We start from the raw sequence: 26,793 nt of genomic DNA on the forward strand, positions 1-26,793 counted from the left end.
TCCCTTAAAAGCAAGCTTGGCCCTATTGCCTTTCATTTCCTTGAAGCGGAAGAAGCCACCCTAGCCAGTAGCACTAGGTTCAGGGCTTGTTGTCTTGTAGCTTTGACTCCCCTGGGCCGGGTGTGTCTGCAGGCCCTGTGGACGCACTATCACGTATGGTACCGAACAGCTTCTAACAAGGCTAAACTTTCTGTCCCTTCCTCTTGCAAGGGGAAAAGATTAGCCCAACAAAGCTTCACTTATTTAAGAGTACAGCTCTTGTGGCCAAAAGGAAGGTGGAGAGGGGGAGTGGAGGAAGCTGTTTCAGGCTTCATACTTTTAGTATTAAAGAGGGGGTAATAATAAAATCCGAGCACAAAGGTTTTTTTCCAAGATTTGATTTCCCCAAGTGGAATGCAGCTGAGTCCCAGACTCCACCAGCAGCCCCGTGACCACCAGGCGCACAGGAATCTGCTAATGTTCTCTGGAATTCGGACACTTTTTGGTTCACCCAGTTTGGGCTGTTCTCCAGCTTGTCACTCAAGTGCAGGGCACACCCCGTCAGGAGGCTATTTAAAGAAGAGCCCGTGTGCAGCATTCTCCAAACAGAGCAGAAAGCCAGCGAGCTGTCAGTCTGAAACCCCACCCCTCTCACTCAGGATGTGTGACAGCTTTGGGATAATAACCTGGTCTCTGTTCCTTCTCCTCCTTGCGCCTGGCTGGGTATGTACCGTACTGCAGTTGTTTTATTTACTGGAGGAGCTTTGCAGCTTCTTTTTTTGATGCGGGCAGAATGCTTTCAGCAAGCCTAACTGTTACAGCTGTCACCTGCCTCTGACAGCGCCTAGGAGGAGTTAGCTGTTAACTTGGCATCCCAAAGCACTGCGTCGATAAATAACACTCAGAACGGCATGCTGCAGACATACAGTGACCTGTGTAGTGCCCTCTGCCCAAGGATCTCAAAGCACTTCATAAACGTGTGGATGAAGTTCCCCTGTGCTCTCCTGTGATCCCCAATTTACAGGAGGGAAACCCAACGCACAGAGAGGTCAAGCAACTTAACCGCAGCATTACCTGCCTAATGTGTGGCACTTCTAGGAGGAAAACCCTGATATCTCAGCCATGTGCCCCCTTTCCTGCTAAGAAAAACAGCTGTTATTGAAATGCAGCTGTTTGCTTCTGGAAACCATGAGCTTGAAATCTAAAGGAGAAATTGGATTGGAAGCTCTGTGTGGGGGCAGGGACTGTGTCTCGCTGTGTTTTGTGCAGTACCTATGGGGGTCTGATTCTGATGGGGCCTTTGGATGTGACCACAATCCAAATGACAGCAACAGGGGCATTATTAATGATTATGATGATTTGTTATTATAGGGCCCAAACTGTACTAATCACCTTGCAGACCAGTAAGGAGACGAGGTCCATGCCACCAGCTGCTATGGATCTAAATAGATTTTTGTGGCTTATTGCACTGATGTATGCAAAATGCTTTAGGTAGACGAACTCTGTGTATTGATTCTTGCTGGTAGCACCAAAAATGTGCCCCATGATTTCCAAACAGAAAGAATGCTGATCTCTGTACGGAGATGCTTATAATATAATGTTATCAGGGGCTGGGCAGTTTCTGTGCTGAGGGGAAATTAGCAAACTCTTTGGGGCAGGGACTGTCTTTTTCTTCTGTGGTTGTACAGCGCCTTGCGCAATGACCCAGGTTCCTGGGTGTTACAGCAACACACATAATATATAATAATAATAACAAATAAAAAACATAGTTTCTGAAACACTTTACAGTCAAACTTTGGTCACAAATTTGATTTATCCAAATGAGATCATGTTCTCAAGCATCTGCTGAGTGCTTTGAAAATGGGACTTTGGACTCCTTTTCTCTTCTTAGGTCTAGGAGGGGAGCAAGGATCTGATTAGAACAGAAGAACAGGAGCTCCTAGGTCTGCTCCTAGGTCTTGAGGAGGAGTGTTGTCTAGTGGTTAGAGTGGAGTGCTCAGATTCAGGATTCTTTGGCTCTGTTCTCAGCTCTGCCACTGACTTTTGTGACCTTGGGCATGTCACTGCCTCTCTCTGCCTCAGTTTCCCTATTTATGAAAAGGGGATAGCGATTCTTACTTAGTACACAAGGGTGTTGCTTATCAGTGCCTTGAAATCCTGTAATGGAGGGTAACGCAGTGTTATCCAAACTAATCCAGTGTTAGGACTATTGGAATGATCACACTTTGCCCCCTTTATCCTTGTCATTGTCCGACCATACAAAGAGCATTAACCATACCTGTCTTGCACCTTTCGTCCCAGGCACTCAGGGTCCTTTGTAAACATTTAATTGAGCCTTACAGTACCCTTTCCCACCTCTTTGAATGGGATCATGAGCCAAAAAGCAGGGTTCTTTAAAATAAAGAACGCTTTGTCATTGCCTGCGTTTGCCCTTTCCCTGGTGTTAGAGCCGCTTGGTTCACTGATCGGTCCCAAGATTTCCCTGCTGTCCATGCTGCAGAGCCAGCAGCTGCGGAGATGTGAGTTGGTTTCTCCCACCCCACCCCAGATTCTTCACCAGTGCTAAGAGTTTTGTGAAGCAGAAAGAACATTACTCGTCTCTCTTATTCCAGGTACCTACGTTCAGCCTGCAGTGCTGGCAGTTAGGAAAATCTTGTTTTGACTTGTAAGCTGAGGAGATGGGACCTGGGAGCCAGTGATGGGGAATATATATGCAGCTTGGAGATGTGATTCTGCTAGTCAGCTTTTTGCCCACAACTGCAGCTCAGTCAGCGCTCAGGGCTCCTGGGAGTGGCAGCTTTGCAAATGATGTTTGTGGTGTATGCAAGAGCTGCCAGCAAAACCAGCGCAGGGGAGTCATCTTTTTTGGCTTCTTTTTCTTTTTCAATTCCAGTAGCTCTGATCCATAATATTGGCTCAATTCTGTTTCCACTGAAGTCTGTAGACGTTTGCCACTGACTTCAACAGAAGCAGGATCAGGCCTTTAAAGGGAAGTGGGGCCCCTTCCATTGAAAACTCCAACAGCATGGAACTTTAGGGCCAGCGACTTTTGAGGGTGGGAGGAAGATGAAATGTACATTGCCTGATCCTGGGTTCCTTTTCCACCCACCTCTGCAGCACAACCTGCTAGAAAGGGACTTTGTATTATGCACAGGTCTGTTGCAAAGCCCCTGCTCAGTTCTTTGGGGAAGTTTGGATCTGGAGCTGAACTTCAGACCCTGGGTTCATCTTCTTTGTATCGAGGCAAATTCTAGCAGAAAGAATATGGGCAGGAATGAGGAATTGTCTTCAGGCATGTTGCAGAATAATTCATGCTCGTCGTCTTTTAATATTTCATGAAAGTGGAATAACTAATGGAAGGTGCTCGCGAGGCGACTCCAGGTAGCCACTTCAACCCTGCCCAGTCTGTACTAGCTGTTCCCTACCTTACATGGTCCTTCTCTCTGCTCACTGGTGATAGTGGATGAGCCAGAAAAGACTCCAGCTGACTTGCTGCTCTGTTGACTCTGTAAAGCTAGCAGGCAGGGCTGGCCTTACCATGAGGCGAACTGAGGCAGCTGCCTCAGGTGCCAGACTGTGGGTGGATGGGTGGGGGGGAGCCACTGGGACCCAGAGTTTCAAAGTTTTGGCCCAAGTGAGGGGGCATGGGGGCATCATTTGAGCTCCCCACCTCAGATGCGAAAATGTTTTGGGCTGGCCCTGCTAGCAGGAGTTAAAAGACGCAAAACCAGAGCAGATTGGAGTCTGGATACACACTGGGGCCAGGTGTACTGTGAACCAAAGTGAGGTGACATGAGTGGTGTGAAGTCACACAGCAGTTCTGTGGCAGAGCTAGGAAGAGAACTTAGCTTATCTGGGTCTGTGCTGCTGTAGCCACCAGACCATCCTTTCTCTGCAACCCGAGAATGGAAAGTTAACCTGCCTATAAACAAAAAGTAAAACAGAGCAGTTCAGTTTCTCTGTGTGAAGTTGGGAAAGGAGGCAATCAGCACTGACAGTGACAAGGTCAGGGAATGATTCAAATTCCGTTGGGTTTCATCTCAGATTGTCGTCATTGGGAATTTAAAAAAATCAGACATTTTGAGAGTGTTTTTTTACATAGGCTGCTGCCACCACAGTGTTGGAGAATGCTGGCTGCTGCCAACTTTTTCAGTGCACGGACCACATCTTAATATAGATATTGTGGCAGATGCACATCACCCCCATTCATGATCCTCCCCTGTACCCACCTCTCCACCTAGTCTTGATCGAATATCTTGCCCCTTTGGCAATTACAGCAACTGAAAAATAGAGGAAAGCACTGAAATACCGTCAGCTTCTTGTAATGCAGCTTCACAGCTGGAAACAGGGAGGATCCTGCCAGCTCTTGACCACGATTTGAGAATGGGTGTGTTACAGGCAGTAAGGTGGTGTTAGAGGCTTTATTACAAGAAGATTTTGCACTAGGAGTTTTCAAAGAGAATTAGATTAATTCCTCTTGAATGGGGTAAGACTTGGTGAGGTCTTGTGGGTTACGATTCAGACAAATCCCTGTGCTATACTATACTGTGCTGATTGTTGCAAGAGTATAAAGCAGCTGGCATCTCCTAGCCCCATATGAGCTTCAGTTAGGACAGTGTTTGGGAACAACATGCAAAGCAGCTGGAAAAGTTTTACTACTTTTACTTGGTCACAAAACAAACCATGCAAGGAAGCTGCTTTACCAACAAGGGCTGGGTATGAATCAAGAGCAGATGTGTATGAACTTGGTTGCTTTGTTACTTTACATTGCTATCTCAAAACATGTAAAAAGAAAAGGAGTACTTGTGGCACCTTGGAGACTAACCAATTTATTTGAGCATAAGCTTTCATGAGCTACAGCTCACTTCATCGGCTGCTACTCTGAAACCTGTCAAAACATGTACTAAGCTTAGACTGACGCATGCAAATAAGACACAAAAATCATTTTCTCACTGCAATTGCAGCCACCTCTGGGGTGGAACATAGCAGATGGCTAGCGATGCACAGAGGCATGACACAGCAAGTAGACATGGGAAGTGAAGAACTACTCCATATCCCTGTTGAAACTACATAGTGGGAATGTTGGTAGGCAAAATGTAGTTACCCAAGTGGGATTAACACAGATTTTTTTTTTAATTAAAAGGGGGATCTTTAATGACTGCAAATTTAGCACCTTTAATGACCTTAGTTTCACATCTCATCCAAACCATGCTGTGTACAGCAGCTGGGGGGCTGGTTCAGCACTGGCTCTGGGGGAAGGTACCATCTACTGTACCACCACCATCATTTGCAGCATCCTGGGTTTTCCGAGTTCATTCCCATCCTTCAGACCCAGCCCAACCTTGTTCACCATGTGAAATCAAACAGCAGAAATACTGAAGTGTGGGGTTTTGAAAGGAGGGAAGGGCAACCTGAAGTCCTTTGAGCAGGGATGGCATTACTTTTGTAAGGTCCCAAGGAAGGAGGTTACATTAAAGTCCCCAGAAAGGTGGGGCTCACCTCTCAGGGCCTACTTGGAGAGTAATGTGGCCTTTTGAATATAGCACTGCACTGGGATTTGGAAAACCTGGGTTCTATTCTTGGCTGCGCTGCTGGGTGACTTTGGGCCAATCCATTCCCCACTCTGTGCCTCAGTTTCCCAATCTGTAAGATGGGAATAATGATGGTGACCTCCTCTGTGGAGTCCTCTGAGGTGTACTGATGACAGAGCCAGGTGTGTTGTTGTTGATACAGTCAAAGGGAAGGGGACCGATTCCACAGAGTGGGGAACTCCAAGCATTTGCTCGCCCTGTTAGTGTTTAAAGCTGACCCTGCCTCCCAGGGGGATTCCTCTTTCCTGGACTCCACTTGATTTTAGGGTAAGAGGATTGCTCAACTGGAGCTGCATGGAAGGTCCTTCATGGCACCCAGACTGGGGAGGGGGAGAGAAAGGTGGGTTTGTCCTGCTGGAGCTGGGGCAGCAGATTGATTCACTTTTAATCTCTCCACTTTGCTGATTTGTGAGAAGAAGGGTCTTATTTTCATGGCTTGTCTGTCCTCTAGGCAGAGTCACAGCCGTGCTCGTACCCATGCCAGTGCCCCTCTGAGCCGCTGCAGTGCCCTGTTGGCACCAGCCACGTGTGGGATGCCTGCGGATGCTGTAAGGTGTGTGCCCAGCAGCTGGGTGAGCTGTGTTCCCTTCAGGCACCCTGCGATCACCACAAGGGACTCTACTGCGACTTCTCCAAAATCCACAGAGACGTCGGGATCTGCTTAGGTGAGCAGCTGTGTATCCCTCCAGCGTGAAGCTGTCCTGTCCCGAGGCCCCACAGACCATGGGAGAGCCAGAGGGACATCAGAACCTCCCTTAGGGGACACACAATGGCAGACCAGACAAGTGCATGGCCAGGAGGAACCATCTGATCGTATTCTCTGACCTCCTATGTCACAGACCAGACACTAGTTAGACCAAAACATTTCAGTCCTCAGGCAACTAATCCATTGTGAGCCACGGGCAGAGAACAGGAGAGGCCAGGATGCCCCCAATGCTTGAGGCTATTTTATTATTGTAAAGTATTGTTACTTTTGTAATCAGAGCAGAATTCTCTACCCTATCACATTAATGGTAGCATTTTAAATCCATTGTACACACGTGTTCATAGATTCCAAGGCCGGAAGGGACCATTGTGTCATCCAGTCTAACCTGCATAGCACAGGCCAGAGACCTGCCACCCCCCCCCTCGCCCCCCCAGTAATTCCTAGAGCAGAGCTTTTGGAAAAACATCCCATCTCGATTTTAAAGATTGTCAATGACAGAGAGTCCACCAGGACCCTGGGTAAATTTGTTCCCATGGTTAATTACTCTCACCGTTATAAATTTACACCTTATTTCCAGGCCTTCCTGTGTTCAAAACATTAATAGAAATAGCTAAGAATATCATTTGCAAAAGAGTGTGTATGCACCAACTGGCCTCTACACATCCTGATAACTGCAAATGCAAACCTGTTTTCACCAGACCCCTCCTGGAGCGTCTCTCAGCGAAGGCTATTACATCCCTGCCCAATATCAGCGTTTTAGCCAGAGCCATTGTGCTAGTAGGACTGTATAAAAAACAAAAAATCAAGACTTTTTTTTTCATAGTGGAGGAAGTATATTGTCTCCCTCCCACTTTTCTTTGTTTTCCTCCCCAAAAACCAGTGGCATCATTTTTGGCTCAAACTTTCCAAAAAATTTGCCCTTGGACAGACACCAGGGCTGGAAAATTTCTGCCTGAGGGGTATAAGGTGAGTGAGGGAATATTTTTTATTGGGCCAAGGTCTGTTGGTGAGAGAGGCAAACTTTCAAGCTTATACAGAGCTCTTCTTCAAGATTGGGAAACCTTTCATTTCCCACTTTAAACACACTTTGAGTCAACTTGAAAGCTTGTCTCTCTCACCAACAGAAGATGGTCCAATAAAAGATATTACCTTACCCACAGGCGCCAATTTTCCAAAGCCTCTGCCCCAGGCCCCGCCCCCACTCCACCCCTTCCCCCAAGGCCCCACCCCTACCCTGCCTCTTCCCGCCCAGTTCCGCCCCCTCTCCCAAGTGCGCTGTGTCCTCACTCCTCCCCATTCTCTCCCAGCCTCCTGCACACCGCAAAACAACTGTTTGCAGCAGGTGGGAGGCGTGGGGAGGGAGCGGGAGGCACTGATCCATGGGCCTGCTGTCGGGCGGGAAGCACTGGGACTGGGGTGAGGGTGAGCTGCCAGGGGCTGTCGGTGGGTGCTCAGCACCCACTATTTTTGCCCCGTGGCTGCTATGACCTCACCCACCTTGTCTCTCTAATATCCTGGGACTATCACAGCTACAACAGACTGCCTGAGAGGTAAAAGTTTTGGAAACTTTTAAACGACTGAAAATGGGGTTGTAATAGAAACGCTCACACAACCTTAACTCTAGCTACCATTAGTGCTCCAGCCGCAGTATTTCAGAATTAGTTGGAGTCAATAGAGTTGCAGGTTACTTGTTGCAGCTGCTGTTTTTATTGTGTGCTAATTTTTCACTTGCTTGCAAGGATTCAGATGGCAAGTTTCACTTGCAAAAGCCAGTTGTCCTCTTCTTTGATCAGTCTTATTTTCTTTGATCTGTTTAATTTTCTTTCCTCCCCACTTGTTAAATCTCTGGTTGGGCCTTTAGAGGTGAGTGCATATGTTTCTCAGTTTTAATTCACATGAGTTGATATATCTAACTATTGGTGATAGAAAGATACCACTACCTGTCTCTGGAGTTTGTAGTGTTCTCATAACAACTGGCCTGGTCACACCACGTACATAAGCAGAGAAGGAGCAGAACCTGACCCAATGGCTGGAAGTCAAAACTAGACAAATTCAGATTGGAAATAAATTGTAAATGTTTAACAGTGAGGGTTATTAACCCCTAGAACAAATTACCAAGAGATGTGGTGGAGTCTCTGTCACTTGAAGTCTTTAATTCAAAATGGGATGTCTTTCTAAAAGCGGTGCTCTCGTTCAGCCATAAGATATGGGCTGATGCAGATATCACAGGGTGGACTTCTATGGCCTGTGTTATGCAGGCCAGACAAGATGATCACAATGGTCCCTTCTGACCTTAAAATGGGAAATTAAAATGAGCTGGCAAAAATCTATTGACTTCAGTGGGGCCAGGATTTCAGCCTAGAATCTGTGAGCATCTGTTAGAAAAATGTGCACCCTAGTGGCTTTGACCATTCCTGTCAGAACTATCACATTGATATCTCAGCACATTAGCAGCTGGAGACAGTGAAGGAACTTGAGGAAGGGGTGAGAGATGGAGTGGTGGAGGTGGAAGATGACTTCAGCTACTGGGGACCGTAACTCCTCACTTAACATCCTCCTGCTTAACGTTTTTTTCAAAGTTATGTCGCTGCTCCATTAAGGGACATGCTCAGTTAAAGTTGTGCAATGCTCCCTTATGACGTTGTTTGGCTGCCTGCTCTGTCCATGGCTTGTACGATTCTGTGGAAGAGCAGCGACTTTACGAGGGAGCACTGCACAAGTTCCTCTTCTCTGCCTCTTCCCCCTCCCTCCCCAGCACTTAGGACTTTCCGGGAGTGCGGGGAGGAGCAGGGACATGGCGTGCTCTGGAGATGAGGTGGAGTGGGGGTGGGAAGAGGTGGGCCTGGAGTGGAGCAGGGACGGGAAGTGGCGGGCCTGGAGCATCCCCCGGCAAAGTCGGCGCCTGTTTTTCTGGGGGGAAGCTGCCATTGCTGCTGCGAAGGTGCTTCCTAGCGTCCTTGCCTGCAGCAGGCTGTGCCTGTGTGGGGTAAGCCAGGGGCGCTTCCCAACCACAGTACAGTACAGTACTGTACAGTAAATAATGCTTTTTGTCTGCCCCCCCCAAATTTCCTTGGAACCTAACCCCCCACATTTACATTAAAACTTATGGGAAAATTGGATTAGTTTAACATCGTTTCACTTAAAGTTGCATTTTTCAGGAACATAACTACAATGTTAAGTGAGGAGTTACTGTATTGGATAGAGAGAAGAGGGGAGAGTTTGAGAGGCTGGAGAAGAGAAGTTTACAGGAATCCAGATGAGGGAGAACTACAGTTTTGGCAGTGGGGACAGGGGAAGGAAAGAGGAGATTCTAAGAATATTAGAAGGAGAACCATCACAATTTGGTACCAGCCTGGGCATGAGGGGAAAAGGAAAGGGGGAAGTCAAAGAGGATAAGGATTATTAACCGTGTGCACAACACTTTGTGCATAAATCACAACTAGAGGGAATTCCTTCCCCAACGAGCTTAAAGCTGAAAATACAGATACATAGACGGGAGTCCCCGGGAAATCCAGAGGTGGGAACATTTCATGGTCAGGAGGCTTATTTGTGTAGTGTATGGATCTTTAAGTTTGTGGCGATTGCACATCGGTATGTCCATCTCCGAACACCGGCTTCCAGGTTCCAAGACTTCTGTACGCTGCCACAGAATATTACAGGCTTTAAATGTGCAATCGCCACGCACAGTTTGTGTCTACATCTCATATAAAGGGAGGAAAGCCCTGGTCCACAGGCAAGGATGACCACAGGTTCACTAGACCCAGCAAGTGGCAGGGATCCATGTGTCTGACCGCACATCAACCAGAACTATGTGCTCCACAGCAGAGAAAGGAATTCAAGAAGGAGGAGACACTCTCATCTGAGTCGGAAGTACCCCCCTTACGTGAACGAGCCCATCAGGAACACATGACAAGACAGACTGGGATTCATACATCTTCTCAGAATGCTGCGTACTGCAGGGCTTGAATGCTCTGTGCTGGGTTAGTGTTAAAATCAGCCGTACAAACATGAGGCTGGAAATTGACACCCAGGGCTGCAGTGTGTGTAACTTCTGGAAAGATGGAGCCCCGGGAAACATTGCACGAAGATATACTGCTCTAGTGCTGGCACTTGGTAGCCAAGGCAAGAAGGGTTTCAGGATGCCTTTCGATTAATGTTGCAAAGACAGGCTGCTTGTTTAGTGCTACTGTTCGTTCTCACCGAGGGAATTGGTCCCCTTACCTGGTTCAGTGGTAAAGCTGTATTGTATCATTGTGCAGCACATATGAGGGAGGCTGGGCTTGTGGCTAAGACAGTGGTTTGTGCCTTTTTTTGCAGATTTATGATTTATAAGGATGATTTTTTCTTTAAATTAGGGGCTGGGTCTACTTGTTCTCCTTAGCTTAGAAATATCTGGAACATTAAGTCTGATGTTCCTTGGCTTTGCTGGAGAACTTCTTGGAAGTCTCTGCCATGGACTGGAAGATTTCTCAGCCCTCCGTTGAAGGGTTGGTATGGTCAATCTTTTAAAAAGAGCACATTTCTCCCAAGTGTCTTCCAAACCTTTGAGTTGAATAGACATCAACAAATAGAAAACTAGCAGCTTTAAATAGTTAGGAGGGAAAGTGAGATTTTGATTGGATTGGGTTTCACTTGCATGGTATCTGATGTCACAATCCTGCCAAGTCTCCAGTCACACAGGTTCTTTTAGGAAAATCAGGGACCGCTTGTGTGGACTGGTTCAGGCTGAGGTTGATGGTGGGATGGAAATTGTTGAAATCCTGGTGGAATTCCTCAAGGGCTTCGTTTCCATGGGTCCAGATGATGAAGATGTCATCAATATAGCGCGAGTAGGGGCATTAGGGGGCGAGAGCTGAGGAAGCGTTGTTCTAAGTCAGCCATAAAAATGTTGGCATACTGTGGGGCCATGTGGGTACCCATAGCAGTGCCACTGATTTGAAGGTATACATTGTCCCCAAATGTGAAATAGTTATGGGTGAGGACAAAGTCACAAAGTTCAGCCACCAGGTTTGCCGTGACATTATCAGGGATACTGTTCCTGACGGCTTGTAGTCCATCTTTGTGTGGAATGTTGGTGTAGAGGGCTTCTACATCCATAGTGGCCAGGATGGTGTTTTCAGGAAGATCACCGATGGATTGTAGTTTCCTCAGGAAGTCAGTGGTGTCTCGAAGATAGCTGGGAGTGCTGGTAGCGTAGGGCCTGAGGAGGGAGTCTACATAGCCAGACAATCCTGCTGTCAGGGTGCCAATGCCTGAGATGATGGGGCACCCAGGATTTCCAGGTTTATGGATCTTGGGTAGCAGATAGAATACCCCAGGTCGGTGTTCCAGGAGTGTGTCTGTGTGGATTTGTTCTTGTGCTTTTTCAGGGAGTTTCTTGAGCAAATGGTGTAGTTTCTTTTGGTAACCCTCAGTGGGATCAGAGGATGATGGCCTGCAGAATGTGGAGTTAGAGAGCTGCCTAGCAGCCTCTTGTTCATATTCCAACTTATTCATGATGACGACAGCACCTCCTTTGTCAGCATTTTTGATTATGATGTCAGAGTTGTTTCTGAGGCTGTGGATGGCATTGTGTTCTGCACAGCTGAGGTTATGGGGCAAGTGATGCTGCTTTTCCACCATTTCAGCCCATGCACGTCGACGGAAGCATTCTATGTAGAAGTCAAGTAAATTTCCGTCCTACCATCAACCTCAGCCTCGACCAATCCACACAAGCGGTTCATTTCCTGGACACTACTGTGCTAATAAGTGATGGTCACATATACACTACCCTATGTCAGAAACCTACTGACCGCTATACTTACCTATACATGCCTCTAGCTTCCATCCAGGACATACCACACGATCCATTGTCTATAGCCAAGCTCTAAGTTACAACCGCATTTGTTTCAATCCCTCAGACAGAGACAAACACCTACAAGATCTCTATCAAACATTCTTACAACTACAATACCCACCTGCTGAAGTGAAGAAACAGATTGACAGAGCCAGAAGAGTACCCAGAAGTCACCTACTACAGGATAGGCCCACCAAAGAAAATAACAGAAAGCCACTAGCCATCACCTTCAGCCCCCAACTAAAACCTCTCTAGTGCATCATCAAAGATTTACAACCTATCCTGAAAAATGATCCCTCAGTCTCACAGATCTTGGGAGACAGACCAGTCATTGCTTACAGACAGCCCCCGAACCTGAAGCAAATACACACCAGCAACCACACACCACACAACAAAAACACTAACCCAGGAACCTATCCTTGCAACAAAGCCCGATGCCAACTCTGTCCACATATTTATTCAGGTGACACCATCATTGGACCGAATCACATTAGCCACACCATCAGGGGCTCGTTCACCTGCACATTTACCAATGTGATATATGCCATCATGTGCCAGCAATGCCCCTCTGCCATGTACATTGGCCAAACTGGACAGTCTCTATGCAAAAGAATCAATGGACACAAATCTGACATCAGGAATCATAACATTCAAAAACCGATAGGAGAACACTTCAACCTCTGAGGCCTCTCAGTAAAAGATTTAAGGGTGGCAATTTTGCAACAGAAAAGCTTCAAAAACAGACTCCAAGGAGAAACTGCTGAGCTTGAATTAATATGCAAACCAGATACCATTAACTTGGGTTTGAATAGAGACTGGGAGTGGCTGGGTCATTACACATATTGAATCTATTACCCCACTTTAAGTATCCTCACACCTTCTTATCAACTGTCTAAATGGGCCATCTTGATTATCACTACAAAAGTTTTTTTTCTTCTGCTGATAATAGCTCATCTTAACGAATTAGCCTCTCACAGTTTGTATGGCAACTTCCACCTTCTCTGTATGTGTGTGTGTGTATATATATATATATGTCTTACTATATGTTCCATTCTATGCATCCGATGAAGTGAGCTGTAACTCACGAAAGCTTATACTCTAATAAATTGGTTAATCTCTAAGGTGACACAAGTCCTCCTTTTCTTTTTACAAGTCCTCCTTTTCTTTTTACAAGTACTCCTGTTCTTTTTGTGGATACAGACTGACATGGCTGCTACTCTGAAACCAGGTTAGCTGTGTCCTTTTCCCAGATCCGTCTCTGGAAGAACCAGGTTAGTGAGGATCAGCCAGAGCTGCCCTCGCAGCAAAGAGTTTGATACGATCACTGTGAGCTGGATTGTGAACCACTTGCTCACACTGCCGAGCAGTTCTTTGTTTGCATTATGGTAGCACCTAGCAGCCCCAGTCACGGAGCAGGACCCCAGAGTGCTAGGCCCTGTATACCCCAGGGGGTGTAACTCACATGAATGGTCTTGTCAATGGGGTTCACAACCTGGCCCAAAGCGATGGAGCAAAACCAAGGTACTGGATCCAATCTACCCAGAACTTCGGGGTGTTTGAGATCTGGCCTTGAGCCCATCCCTACTCAAATACTGCCGCACTACATGAGGGGACCCGCTCTCTGCCACAGAGAGCTCCAGGCAATAGCTCTTCCTCCGGGGATTTATAAGGCCTCAGACTAGCTCTGCACACAGGAGCTGTCAGCCAGCTTCTTCCTTGCTTCTCATGATTCCTGGAGCCTCCAGTTGATTCTTGCCTGGGCACTCACCCAGTCCTGTAGATCTCCATGCTGTGGTCGGTCCTGCAGGGTGCTACTGCCCCCTGCTGTAACCTAAAACGACAGTCAGCACCTCGCACATCCAAAGCATTTACTGGACTGTAGCAACAGAGGATTGGACCAGACCTCAAGGTCCCCTAGTCCATCCCCCACACCAGCCTTTTTACCAGGATTTTACCAGCCTGTCTCAGACGTGGGGCTGTGAGCAGAGCTGCACCGGAAGTGACCCCTGTGCATTACTGGCTTGCTCGATGGGTTTGTGAACAGAGAGGTCACACCCCACCCTCCTCATTTTTGGATGGGGGCTCAGTTCGCTGCAGGTGAAACTGCCCTTGTCCAGCCATGCCAATTCAATTAGAAGGGCTTGCTTACCCTGAGGGGAGGGGCGCAGCCTGGTCCCTGGTGAACTCAGGCTCCCCTTGGACAGGCACTCAAGGAAAAGACTCTAAACTGGTGGCTTGGGACCCCAGATGCCTGTGGGAAGATCAAGTTACACCCCCAGGAGTCATAGATCTCAGGCCGGGGAAGCTGATGTTCACATGCTTTGATTTCTGGTTACCATGCAGTCCCCTAGAGGAAGAGGCCTGGCCCTCAGCACCTGGATCATTTCTGCTGAATCATTCCATCAACTCTCCCCCCTTGCCCCCCATCATCTCTCCCTACAGCCCACGAGGGGGCGACCTGTGACCTGCTGGGAAAGATCTATCACAACGGTGAGAGCTTCCAGCCCACCTGCAAGCTGCAATGCATCTGCATGGACGGCGCCATCGGCTGCATCCCCCTGTGCTCCGACAACCTGCGGCTCCCCTCTCCGGACTGCCCGAACCCCCGCTGGGTCAAACTCCCAACCCAGTGCTGTGAGGAGTGGATCTGTCAAGGGGGCAGCCAGGAAACAGCCCTGGCAGGTGAGCAGAGCGACAAGGTGGGGGTGGGAATATCTTTTACTGGACCAGCTTCTGTTGGTGAGGGCGACCAGCCTTTTGAGCCACACAGAGCTCTTCCTCAGGAAGTCTGGGAAAGGAACTTCCAGACTCATAGGAGTTTTCAAGGGACCATTCAAGGCAGGGTGCCTCTGCAGTCATAGGACAGCAAGGGGGGTTAAGTGGGTTACAGCTGGTTGTACTAAGCCAGGTGTGGCCAAACTTACCGACCCTCTGAGCTGCATATCTTCAGACGTTCGAGAGCCGGGGCGCACTTGCCCGGGGCTTCAGCCCTGCGGGAGGTGCCTGTTGGGAGGGGGGTCTCAGGGCTTCAGCCCTGTGGGAGGTGCATGCCAGGGCTTGATGCTGAAACCCTGCTCCTGCTGAGGTCCCAAGCCCCGGCAGGTGTGCCTGGTGGGGCTGAAGCCCCAAGACCCCCCTCCCCGCTAGGCAGAAGCCAGAAGCAACACATTGGTGAGAGGGTTATGTGGGGTCATGTGCCTGACAGGTGTTTGTCTAATCTGCTCTTAAAAATCTCCAGTGACAGAGATTCCACAACCTCCCTAGGCAATTAATTCCAGTGCTTAATTTATTCAGTGTCTAACCTGACAGTTAGGAAGTTACCTCCCTTGCTGCAATTTTAGCCCATTGCTTCTGGTCCTATCCTCAGAGGTTAAGAAGAACAATTTTTCTCCCTCCTCCTTGTAACAACCATTTATGTACTTGAAAACTGTGACCATGTCCCCTCTCAGTCTTCTGTGCTCCAAACTAAACAAACCCAATATTTTCACAGTTATGAATTTAAGGCCCCAGGCTCATTTTTTGAAGGCGTTGTGCAGATTTCCTTTGCAGACGAGGACTGAGGGGGTCAGTTATGGAGTGATCGCTTTGTGAGAAGTGTTCGCCCACCGGTCTTAGGGTGTTTTTATTTTTTATTCTTTTCCTGTGTGAGTTTCATAGAATCATAGAATATAAGGGTTGGAAGGGACCCCAGAAGGTCATCTAGTCCAACCCCCTGCTCGAAGCAGGACCAATTCCCAGTTAAATCATCCCAGCCAGGGCTTTGTCAAGCCTGACCTTAAAAACCTCTAAGGAAGGAGATTCTACCACCTCCCTAGGTAACGCATTCCAGTGTTTCACCACCCTCTTAGTGAAAAAGTTTTTCCTAATATCCAATCTAAACCTCCCCCACTGCAGCTTGAGTTTATTAGAGGATTGGGCCAAAAGAAATCTGATGAGGTTCAACAAGGACAAGTGCAGAGTCCTGCACTTAAGACGGAAGAATCCCATGCACTGCTACAGACTAGGGACCGAATGGCTCGGCAGCAGTTCTGCAGAAAAGGACCGAGGGGTTACAGTGGACGAGAAGCTGGATATGAGTCAACAGTGTGCCCTTGTTGCCAAGAAGGTCAATGGCATTTTGGGATGTATATGTAGGGGCATTGCCAGCAGATCGAGGGACGTGATCGTTCCCCTCTATTCAACACTGGTGAGGCCTCATCTGTAGTACTGTGTCCAGTTTGGGGCCCCACACTACAAGAAGGATGTGGAAAAATTGGAAAGCGTCCAGCGGAGGGCAACAAAAATGATTCGGGGACTGGAACACATGACTTATGAGGAGAGGCTGAGGGAACTGGGTTGTTTAGTCTGCGGAAGAGAAGAATGAGGGGGGATTTGATAGCTGCTTTCAACTACCTGAGAGGTGGTTCCAGAGAGGATGGCTCTAGACTGTTCTCAGTGGTAGCAGATGACAGAACAAGGAGTAATGGTCTCAAGTTGCAGTGGGGGAGATTTAGGTTGGATATTGGGAAAAACTTTTTCACTAGGAGGGTGGTGAAGCACTGGAATGTGTTACCTAGGGAGGTGGTGGAATCTCCTTCCTTAGAAGTTTTTAAGGTCAGGCTTGACAAAGCCCTGGCTGGGATGATTTAGTTGGGGATTGGTCCTGCTTTGAGCAGGGGGTTGGACTAGATGACCTCCTGAGGTCCCTTCCAACCCTGATATTCTATGATTCTATGACTTGAGAGCTCAGTGATTGTCTGGTTTCACCCACATAGTTGTTATTTTGGGCATTTAGTGCACTGGATGAGGTACCCCACATGTTGTGATAGGCATGTGTGGGAGCCATGGATCTCGCAAGGTGTGTTGTGGGGTGTGTTGATCATGGTAGCAGTGGAGATACATCTGCAGGTTTTGCATCTGTTGTTTTGACAGGGTCTGGTGCCACTTTGAGTTGGTGGGTCCTGGTCTGTTGGGAGCTCGGTGAGGTTGGGGTTTTGAGGATCAGAAGAGAGGGTTCCGGAAAGATTTCTTTCAGGATGGAGTCCCCACAGAGTATGGATAGTAATTGTTTGATGATACCCTGTACGGGTTCCATTGTGGGGTGGTCGGTGACAACTAAGGGTGTGCAGTTGGAGGTTTTAGTGATTGGCAGGTGAGTGATAGACAGATGAGGGTGCAGCCGATTGCACTGTGAGGGAAGAGCTATTAGCTAGAAAATAGACGGGGGCCCAAAGCCCTGAAGTTAGCGCCAAACTTGCCCATAGTTTGGGATATTCAGATCTGGGGCTTTCTCTAGAAACCAGTGATTAGCCAGTAGAACGGTGAGTCCCCTCCCCTCGGTCAGGACTGTGGAGTGGCGATGAGTGGCAAAGGGATGGGTGACCAGTTCTGCACCATGTGAGTTCCTGTAGTAACAGAGGGGAAAGAAGCTACTGTATCAGCAGGGCCTGGGGAGGAAGATTGAGGGGGCAGAACTGAACTAGCCACATTGGATCTGGCCAGTTCACTTTGAGTAACAATTAATCTTCTCTGGCCGGAGCTAAGGACCGTTGGCAAGGTCTTGTGGAAGAGGCAGGTGTTGCTGCTGACTCTGCTGCTCCTGTTTTGCGGCTACAGGGCATCCGAATGGTGCCTTTTATGACCACCAGAAAGGGGGGGAATGTTCAGACATCATCCAGTTACCAAATCAGATCTAGGTTTACACTGACTGGAGCTGACAGAAGCGGGGAAAGGAGACCAGACCCTGCTGACCCTGCTAGTGAAAGGGCAAACAGCTCTAGCAGGGCCTCATTTACTGCACCTCCTGTCCCATCGCTGGAGAGCAAGGCAGCGCCAGCTTGTGAGCTGCCCAGCAGAGCAAGGCCGCAGACGTTCACTTGCTTTGCATCTGGCCATGTGCCTTGTGCCATGTCCCTGAATGCTCTCTTGTGTCCCTCTTGACCTGGGTCAGTTTACATGGAGAACCCAGCGCCCAGGCCTGAGCCGAACGACCTCCAGGAGAACTGCCTAGTCCAGACCACCGAATGGAGTGCCTGCTCCAAGAGCTGTGGGATGGGCATCTCCACCCGCGTCACCAATGACAACCCCCAGTGCCGCCTGGAGAAGGAGAGCCGGCTCTGCATGGTCCGGCCCTGTGACTTCCCCAGGGAGAAGATCATCAAGGTACTGCCTGCTGGTGGAAGCTGGGAGCAGGGGCCACCAGCGTCTGAGAGACTAGACGGGGCAGGAGCAGGGCTGGAGTGGGTAGGACAAAGCAGGATGAGGCTGACTACACAGCAGTCAATTCCCTGCCATCGCAGAGGCCTTGGGCATGGGTAGCACTGCAGTTCTGTGTGCCTGGGACACCCATCAGTTTGATCCAGGTCAGACTAGATGGCCTAATTGTCCCTTCTGACCTTAACAATCTATGAAACTACGAGTACATGCTCAGGAGGCCACCAGCTCATTCCCCAAGTTGCTGGTCATGGCACACCCATCCTGGCTAACATTCAAAAGCCCAGTTCAGCCCTGGCATAGGCAGGTGCCACTTCTATTGATCCAGAGGGCCTGGGCCGGGGGTGCTCACTCTGCAGGTTCATCAACCACATTACTAGACGTAGCCTCACCCCTCCAGCCCTGAAAGCCTAGGTGATGTTTGGAACATCACTTCCCCCGAATACTGCATCTCATATAGGGCCCAATCCCGAAAGGTGCTGAGCATCATCCACTTCCATTGATATCAGTGGGAACTTGAGTGCTGGCTCCTGGCAGGATCAGGTCATGTAGCTAGAGCTGGTCAAACACTTTATACCTATCTATCTATATCTAGATCTATATCCAGTGAAAACTGGTGTTTGGGTTCAATCAAAGCAATTCACCAAAATGTTCTGAGCTCTTTGAAAATCCCCATTTTTCCTCCAATTTTTTTAAATGTTGGAAAAATGTTAAAAAATTTCCCCCCCTCATTTTGGTGGGAAAAATCCCACTTTTCACTTTCGTTTTCCCCACCGCTCCGTTTCATTGCTTGATTTTTCCCCAGTAGAGCCGGCGACACTGAAACAAAAAAATGTTTCCACAAACAGTGAATTTCAACCCAAATGAAACCACTTGTATTTCCTCTGAGGGTTTTTCTAACCCCCCACCCCCACAGGTGCCTTTTTCCATAGTGCGATCCCGTCCTGCTGTGTTAACCTTTTCCTTCCTGCTGCTCTCTCCCCAGAAAGGAAAGAAGTGCGTGCGGACCCCAAAGTCCCGCCGGGGAATCCGCTTTGAGTTCTCGGGCTGCACCAGCGCCCACTCTTACTGGCCCAAGTTCTGCGGTAGCTGCACAGACGGCCGCTGCTGCACACCCCACACCACCACCACTGCAGAGGTGCAGTTCAGGTGCCCGGAGGGGGACTTCTTCCAGCGTAAGATAATGTTCATCAAGACGTGCTCCTGCCACCATGACTGCCCCAGGGACAACGATATCTTCCTGGCTACCTACCGCAGAAGGATGACTGGTGACCATGTCAAGATACAGAGGCAGTAGCCCCTCCTCTCCCTGGTCAGGCCAATGCGTTGAGTGCTCTCAAGTCCCTGCAGAGCTGGTTCCTTTTGAGGATGCTGAGGCAGAACGAGGCGACCCTGGAAACAGAGATGGGCCTGGACTGAAATCCGGATCCAAATTCCCCAGACTTTGAGGCAGTTTGGATCGGGATCTAAGCCTTGTGGTCCAGGCCCATTTCTAGCTGAAAGTGCAGTGGGTGAGCAATTCCTTAAAGCCCCTGCTGTGCCGGTACCTGGCAGCAAACCCAGGGCAGCAGGCAAAGGAGAGGTCCAAGAAGTCTGAATGTGCATCAGTGTGCTAGGCCTGTTTCCCATTAAACAACACACTAGGGCCCTGGTGCATAGGCATCTATCTTTCTGCAATGCATCCCTGTAAATGAAAGTAGTCCTGGCCCAGTGATGGGTTAGTGCTGTGGTTGTCAGTTACTCTTGACTTATTGACACCTGCCATGTCTTGGTGCTGTTTGACAAATTCTCTTTCCCTGCTCAGTGCCCCTGTTTGATACCCTATGTCCCAGAGCAGTCAGCAGCTCGAGAGCCCTGTGCATCCACTGCATGTCTCTGACATTAGCCATTTTTCAAAAGCCAGATGACCCTGCATGTGCCCTGGGATCTACTGAGAACAGGAGAGAGAGAGAGTTACAAGGGAAACAATGAGTTGGCCAGCCAGTTCCATTGCAAGAGACCTAACGTTGCTGTGTGACTTTCTTTGGAAAATCCAAACCCAGTATGAGGCATCTCCGTAGACGATGGGGCTGTGGTGGGCTGTCACTAAGTTTCAGTTGTAGAGTCTTTATTCCTGGTGGTGTGTGAACAGGAAGAACCCAGCTCAGGTCAGATCCCAGGGAGAGTTTGAGGTGCTGGAAGGAAAAAAAAACAATCTTTAACTAAACTGAGCAGATTTGACCTGGAGTTATTGAGACAACAACAAGAGAAGCTCTGACTGGGGCCCTGTGTGTCAGTCATGGGATTCATCTCTTGCCACAGAACTATGCTTCATAATCTCAGCTTCCAGTAGAGAAAATTTTTGCTAGTCCTCACAATTGCAAACAAAAATCTTACAATTGTAGCCCAAGTATAACCAGTGCAGGGGTATCTACCACAGTGTGCAACCAGCCTGAAGCAATAGCTTTGAGAGGTGTGAACCATTTGCCTCAGTGGGATGTTAACTCTGAAGACTAATAATGGTCCAAATATCAACATTACTATTTAATGCCTGCTCATTTTAGCAGAAACATCCAGCTAATGGGCTGATCCCACCATTTCTAAGTGCCCTTTGTCTCCATTCTTTAATTCATCTGAAGCTGGGACAGAATTTCTACCAGAATGATGCAGAATCAAGGGGCCTTGCTGCAGAACTGAGGTCCAGCCAACTGCAGAGGCTGGGACTGTGCCTATGCTGCCATCCATAGCGGTATTTCAGAGCAGAGCTTCCTTTCAAATAACATTCCAGACAGTTAGTTAATGCCGCCCTTCGCTTATAGGCTTCAAAGCATCATCTCTGACTTGGCCACTGAAATGCCCATGGCATAAAGCATCGCCCCTTTTTCCCCATCCCTGAACAGCTGCAGCAGCATCGCTCCCATCACAGCTGCTCCTGGAGCTTTGGCCTCCTGTTGTTTGTGTTGGGATTCAAACTGTAAGTGGTCTTTGTACCGTTACGGTGTTGCTATCTGTCAAACAGCCATACTGTAAACTCCCCAGCCCCCACCTCTTTCGTGCAGTTCTTCTGGGTTGGTGGCTGTTCTTCCTCTTGGCTGCTTGGCTTCAGAGTGTAAAACTAAATGATGGTTGCACTTTACCTGATAACAATAAATGTCTCTTTATTTTGTATATAACCCACCCACCTGAACTCCTCTGTGGATGAATGGTCCCCGGAGGGCCACTGGCAGCATAGTAGGGGATGTGTCAAAGCAGGGAGTTGAGAGGAGCTCCCTTCTAAACAGGGGCAAGTCTCAGCTGGATGACCAATCACTGGCCATTTTCAAACCCAAGGATCTCTGCCATTGGTCTGTGTTGGAGTCCTCAGAGCCCCAGGATCTTTGCCATTGGTCTGTGCTGGAGTCCTCTAAACAGATTAATCCCCCCCCCCCCCGCCCCAAGGAATGCTGCCAGTAAGTCACGTCCATCCAATATCTCACTGACTCTAAATAAGAGGCAGGGAGACCCAGGCTGCCTGGCTGAGTGAACCAGCCCCTGGATCTGGGGGTCAGGAGACACGATTTTGGTCCCAGCTCTGCAACTCACTGGGGTATGTGACTTTGGGCAAATCACTTCATCTCGCTGAGCCTCTGGTCCTGCCTCGACAAGGACAAGGCCTGACATGATCCCCGCTGATGTGGATAGTGCAGTGCATGAGCAGAGAGGTGCCGGCCTGTGCCCCCAGCCCCCAAGGCCAGGGTGATGCTCGTGCTATGCTAGCATCCTATCATGCAAGTGTGTGTGAGACAAGATTCAGTTGGTGCCAGCCCTGCGGTGCACTCGGAGGCAGCTATTTGCCAGACATGCTTCCTGCGGTGTTTAATGCTGGGATGAAAATGAACCTGGGAGCAGATGTGGCCAGAAGTCAAGGTGAAGAGGGGGAGTTTTATGGGGGCTTAGCAGCTTGCGAATGGTAGTCACTATCTCATCGTATTATCCAAAGGCGGTTCTCCCCTGCACCTCCACTCTCTTTTAATACTTACAGGAACCATTTACCAGAGGTCACGTGGGTGAACCTTGCATGATGCTGGCTGGGACAGAGGAAAGGTCCTTTTCTGTCCTATAAGCTTTGCTCTCCCCCATCTCTTTTGGGGGAAGGCTCTGCAGCTACGGCCCCTTTGGAGACAGGACAAGTAAGCTGGCAGCAGGGACAAATCCCCCATCTCCCTGATTTACTGTGTATAACCAGGCCCGATTTCCTTCTCACTCTGGCTGGTTTTACACCATCCACTTCCATCGATTCCCAGGAGGCCGCTCCTCATCACGCCAGCCTAAGGGACAGCAGAATTGTAACGTTCTCTGTCAAGGTGAGGCACACCGACTCCAGACACTCCCAGAGTTCAGGGATGTTTAGAGCTGGATCTGGCCCAGGCGGCTGACCCTGTGAATCACTCATTGCTGAGTGTGGGGAGGGGGACCCCTTCCCAATCCATGTCCCACCAGACCCTGTCTGCGTACCCTTTCCTCTCTGTGCCTCTGCAACTGTCTCATGCCAGCCTCACAATCCCACACTGCACTGCTACCTCCATCCCATCGCCAAGCTGTCTGCTCCTAGGGCGTCGGCGTCGGAGAGAGGGAGAAAAGTTGGGAGGGGAGATCAGGAGCCACTGCTTCTGGCACAATCCCACCCATTCCCCCGCTCCCCACCCCTAAGTACCAGAGAAGTCAAACAATAATCTGGCATTTTCTTATAGTGGTTCCCAAAGCACGTTGGAAGCAGGAATTTCTTCACCCACCCTGGCATGCCGCCCCTTCGAGAGTGGACCGTAGCAGATGTTCAGTCATGCAGAGCAGCTTGCACACTAGTGCAGGGCAGGAAGGAGAGGTGCGGGAGCGCGGGGGGCATAGAGGGAAGCAGATCAGATCATCCATGCTGAAATCTGGCCAGGGCGCTGGGCTAACGCCGTTACTCTTGTTGGACGTGCCCACAGATCTTTGATGACCACGAGTAGTTGCAGCCTGTGTCATCCCTGAGCTAGAGTCAAGGAGCAATACGCTGGTGGCTCCTGGCTGCCGGCGACATGGGGGCAGGTGAGGAGCTTGTCTCTGTTCTCAGTGGGCGTGGGGCACCACACGCAGAGACCGCCGGGGGGCACCAATACATGACGTGACAGAAATTGGCATGTCTGCTTCTTGTGATTAGGGGCTCCTGGAAACAAGCCCCTCACCCCAGCAAGGGGAAGACAGGTGAGGAGGATGGAGGAGGAAGACAGAGGAACGGAGAGGGGGCCAGCTCACTGGGAAAGGGATGAGTGACCCGCTTTGAGTATAGGGCCTCTAAGAACCCGAGTCTGGAGTCACTCCTCATAATAAAAAAAAACCCTTAGAGACTAACAAATTTATTTAGGCATAAGCTTTCGTGGGCTTATACCCAAATACATTTGTTATTCCCTAAGGTGCCACAAGTCCTCCTCGTTTTTTTTTGCTGATACAGACTAACACGGCTCCCACTCTGAAACTCCTCATAATGTCCATGAGTTCTCGCTCTCTGTTGTGTACAGTCAGTGGCCACTAGGTGGCAGCAGGCACCTCACTAGCCCGGACTCGGGTTCTCCTGGCGCGTGGGGGGCTGAGATGGGGGACACGGCTCCTTTGTGTGGCTGCCACCTAGCGAGCCTTCCCGATTCTGAAGTCAGATTTCAGATGAGATGCCCCCTTTGAATGCGCTGCGGCCTGAACCCCAGGGCGGTTCTGGAGGGCTGGTGAGGGGTTAAATAGTCCGCTGTAGCTTCGGTGTCAGCTTCTTTAGCGACAGGTACAGCCCCAGTAATGGAGATGCCTTCACTCCGGAGCAAAGTGGGAGTGGTATATGAGTGCACGCTCACAGGGCAGCCCCACGCCTGGGCTTGTCTACACAGGGGAGTTATTCTGGAACAAGGTAGGGTGTGAACTTAAAGTGCTGGAGCTATTCCGTATGAGTGTCCACGCCGGAGGACTATTCTGGTCAATATCCCTATGTTGAAAAGCCCCCAGCTTCCCCCCGCAGGTTTTACCAGGGGTACTGAGGTGCTCAGCTCCCTGGCTTGGACTGGAGTGGAACATGCACATGGGACGTGTCCTTGGGGCAGCTGTGAACTGAGGGCTCCCGCCCTCACTTACCTCGGTGACTTTATCACTTTAGCCCAAACCACCTCCTTACTGCGTGTGTGGGGTGATATTCTGGGTGTGTCGCCAGGGCTCTGACTGGCTTGGCTGGGGATAAGAGAGCTGATGGAGTGGCTAGGCATTCTCCACTGTGCTCTTCACCCTGCAGAGCAGGCCCCTTATCAGCCTGCCACACCTGTCCGCTGGGACGGTGTCACTGTCAGTTGCAGCCCGCAGCTCAGTGGAGCTGAAAACAGGCTCTGGGCTCTTTCCTTTTTCCTCCACCGGGGCCCCTGGGGGATGGAGCTGTGCAAACATTAGTAAAGGCTCCTGCAGCTGCCCCTCAAGGCAAGCTGCCCTCGGCTCTGTCAGCCTGGCCAAAGGTGGGGCTGAGTGTTTGCATACCCCATACAGGAGGGAGATAGATAACTGGACTCCACTGGCTCCTAACGCTTTAATAATAATAACGAATGCTACGTATCACATACATAGAGCTTTGCATGCCCGAAGTACTAACTAGCAACACTCCTGCCCCTTGGAATATAGGGAAATATACCCAGGTCTCAAACAAGGCACCTGTAATGATGCTATGGTAAGCAAGGCTGTACAATGCTGGCTATTCTGTCTGTGTATCCTCTGAGTTCTGCTGGATGGAATCTGAACAGCTCAGTGGTGTGCTATAGACCCTATACTGCTGGTAGCTTGTGGAGAATCTCTGTTAGCTCCAGTTCTAGCCATGCTGCCATTGTGAAGTTCCAAGTAGCTGTGGTGTGCAGCACGTTGACAGCTGTGGACCCTTGCGGGTGATTATTACAGTCTTTTGAAAAGAGAACAAGGCCTCCCTCAGCAGGAATACATGGTAAAATGAGGACAGATCCATAGATAGACATTTCCCTTGCTGTGTCTGAGCCTGCAGCTGGAGATGCTCATCTGGCTAGAACGTGGTGTCATCTGTGATGCTGATATCTTAGGATACCAGCGGCAGAGGGTAAATTGGCTCTTATATTAGTCATTGTAATGGAAGATAAGCTGACATTTCTACAGTGCCTTTCTGCCCATATGGCTTTACAAGCTGGGGAGGTCAGAATCACTCCACCAAGCCCCTGAAATGCAGCCACCTCTGGAGTAGAGCGCAGACATTTAGGCCAGGAAACGAGGAATACTGAATTGAGTTAAAACTATCAGGGGGATTTCAGAGAGACAATGCAATTGCCCAGTTAGAATTTGGCCAGGACACCATGGCTAGTGTCCCAACAGTTGTGAAAAATACCATGGGCTCCTTAATGACCACAATTGGTCAGGACCTCTTGTCGTCCAGCAGCACAGCACGGCCCCCCCCTTCTGGTGGTCCCAGTTCTGCCCTCACTCAGAGGGAAGCACACCACCTAACGAATCACCAAAGCCACTTCCCGGCGACTCCTTCGTTTTCCTTGGAAACTGTTTTCTTTATTTAGATGGAATGTATGGGACAAAGGTGTTAGCATAACCCACCATTATCCACCAGTGGTCAGCCTGCTTAGCACCAGGGCAAACACACCATTAAAAATCCTTTTAGCCTTTTATTAGAAGGAAAAACGGTCAAGGGTTTGAAATGTAAAGTGTAACGTCCCTTGTTTCCTTTCCCTTTAGCTGGAGAGAGTTTTAGAAGAAAAAGCCCCTTGTTTGAGATGGTACCAAAGATGGTAACAAAACTGGCCTTTTGGGGAGAAGAGAAGAAGGTAGTTGAGGTGGCTGGATCGGTTGTTGTTGCCGCTGTTATTCATCTGATTCTGTTTCATCCCAGGTGGCAATGTCATCTAGGTGCCTCTCTCTGGTCAGGACATCTTTCAGGATTAGATTGAAAAAGGCCTGGGGTCCCATGGTGGATAAGCCACTGGGCCAACGGGGCCCATGCTCATAGGCCCTGGCCAACTGGGGGGGCCTCGGAAAAGTGGGCACCCCTGTTCCCCGACCCACTCCTCCCACCTGGTGCTCCTGCACACCAACCCTCCATGGCAGGACTGCCAAGTGCGCGGGGGAAGCCTCTGTGCCCCAACCCCAGTCCCCAGCAGGACCGCCGGTGGTGGGAGGGGACTGCAGGCAGAAGGGGTGGGGAGGGGCCGCCACTTGCTCAGGCCCAGGGCCCCAACAAAACCCTAATCCGCCTCTCCTGGGGTCCCAAAAGATTGTGGGGTACCAGCCATGATGGTGCAGCTTGCTCCAGTAACCAATTTTCACCCCAAAGTCTCTTTTTTTAAGGATTCCAAAAGGGAGCGATGGGTGGACAATTAGGCCTAGCTTCTGACATACCAATTTTGGTTCAATGATTTCTGGTCCCACATTGTTCTTGTTCAACAGACACAATCTGAACACAGTCCTTGAGTTATATCAGGCGGCCTTTTTGTTTGGAC

At 49.4% G+C, this 26,793-nt stretch overlaps 1 protein-coding gene across 1 annotated transcript; it reads left to right on the forward strand.

Annotated features, from left to right (window-relative positions):
• The first annotated feature begins 597 nt into the window (after positions 1-597).
• Positions 598-21,456, forward strand: LOC125624814 (CCN family member 2-like). The gene is made up of 5 exons (XM_048826058.2): positions 598-702; positions 6,022-6,235; positions 14,555-14,794; positions 18,042-18,253; positions 19,290-21,456. Exons 1-5 carry the CDS (start codon positions 640-642, stop codon positions 19,599-19,601), a joined length of 1,041 nt encoding a protein of 346 aa, XP_048682015.1. The 5' UTR covers positions 598-639; the 3' UTR covers positions 19,602-21,456.
• Positions 21,457-26,793: the final 5,337 nt, after the last annotated feature.

Source organism: Caretta caretta, chromosome 19 (genome assembly GCF_965140235.1).
Source record: "Caretta caretta isolate rCarCar2 chromosome 19, rCarCar1.hap1, whole genome shotgun sequence".
NCBI classification, from domain to species: Eukaryota; Metazoa; Chordata; order Testudines; family Cheloniidae; genus Caretta; species Caretta caretta.

What these genes read in the sequence shown, in the direction of transcription:
- LOC125624814 (XM_048826058.2), top strand. Translation starts at nt 640, where the DNA reads ATGTGTGACAGCTTTGGGATAATAACCTGGTCTCTGTTCCTTCTCCTC. An exon ending in TCCTCCTTGCGCCTGGCTGG is followed by an intron (nt 703 to 6,021) that starts GTATGTACCGTA and finishes TCTGTCCTCTAG; the next exon opens with GCAGAGTCACAGCCGTGCTC. An exon ending in CCAGGAAACAGCCCTGGCAG is followed by an intron (nt 14,795 to 18,041) that starts GTGAGCAGAGCG and finishes GACCTGGGTCAG; the next exon opens with TTTACATGGAGAACCCAGCG.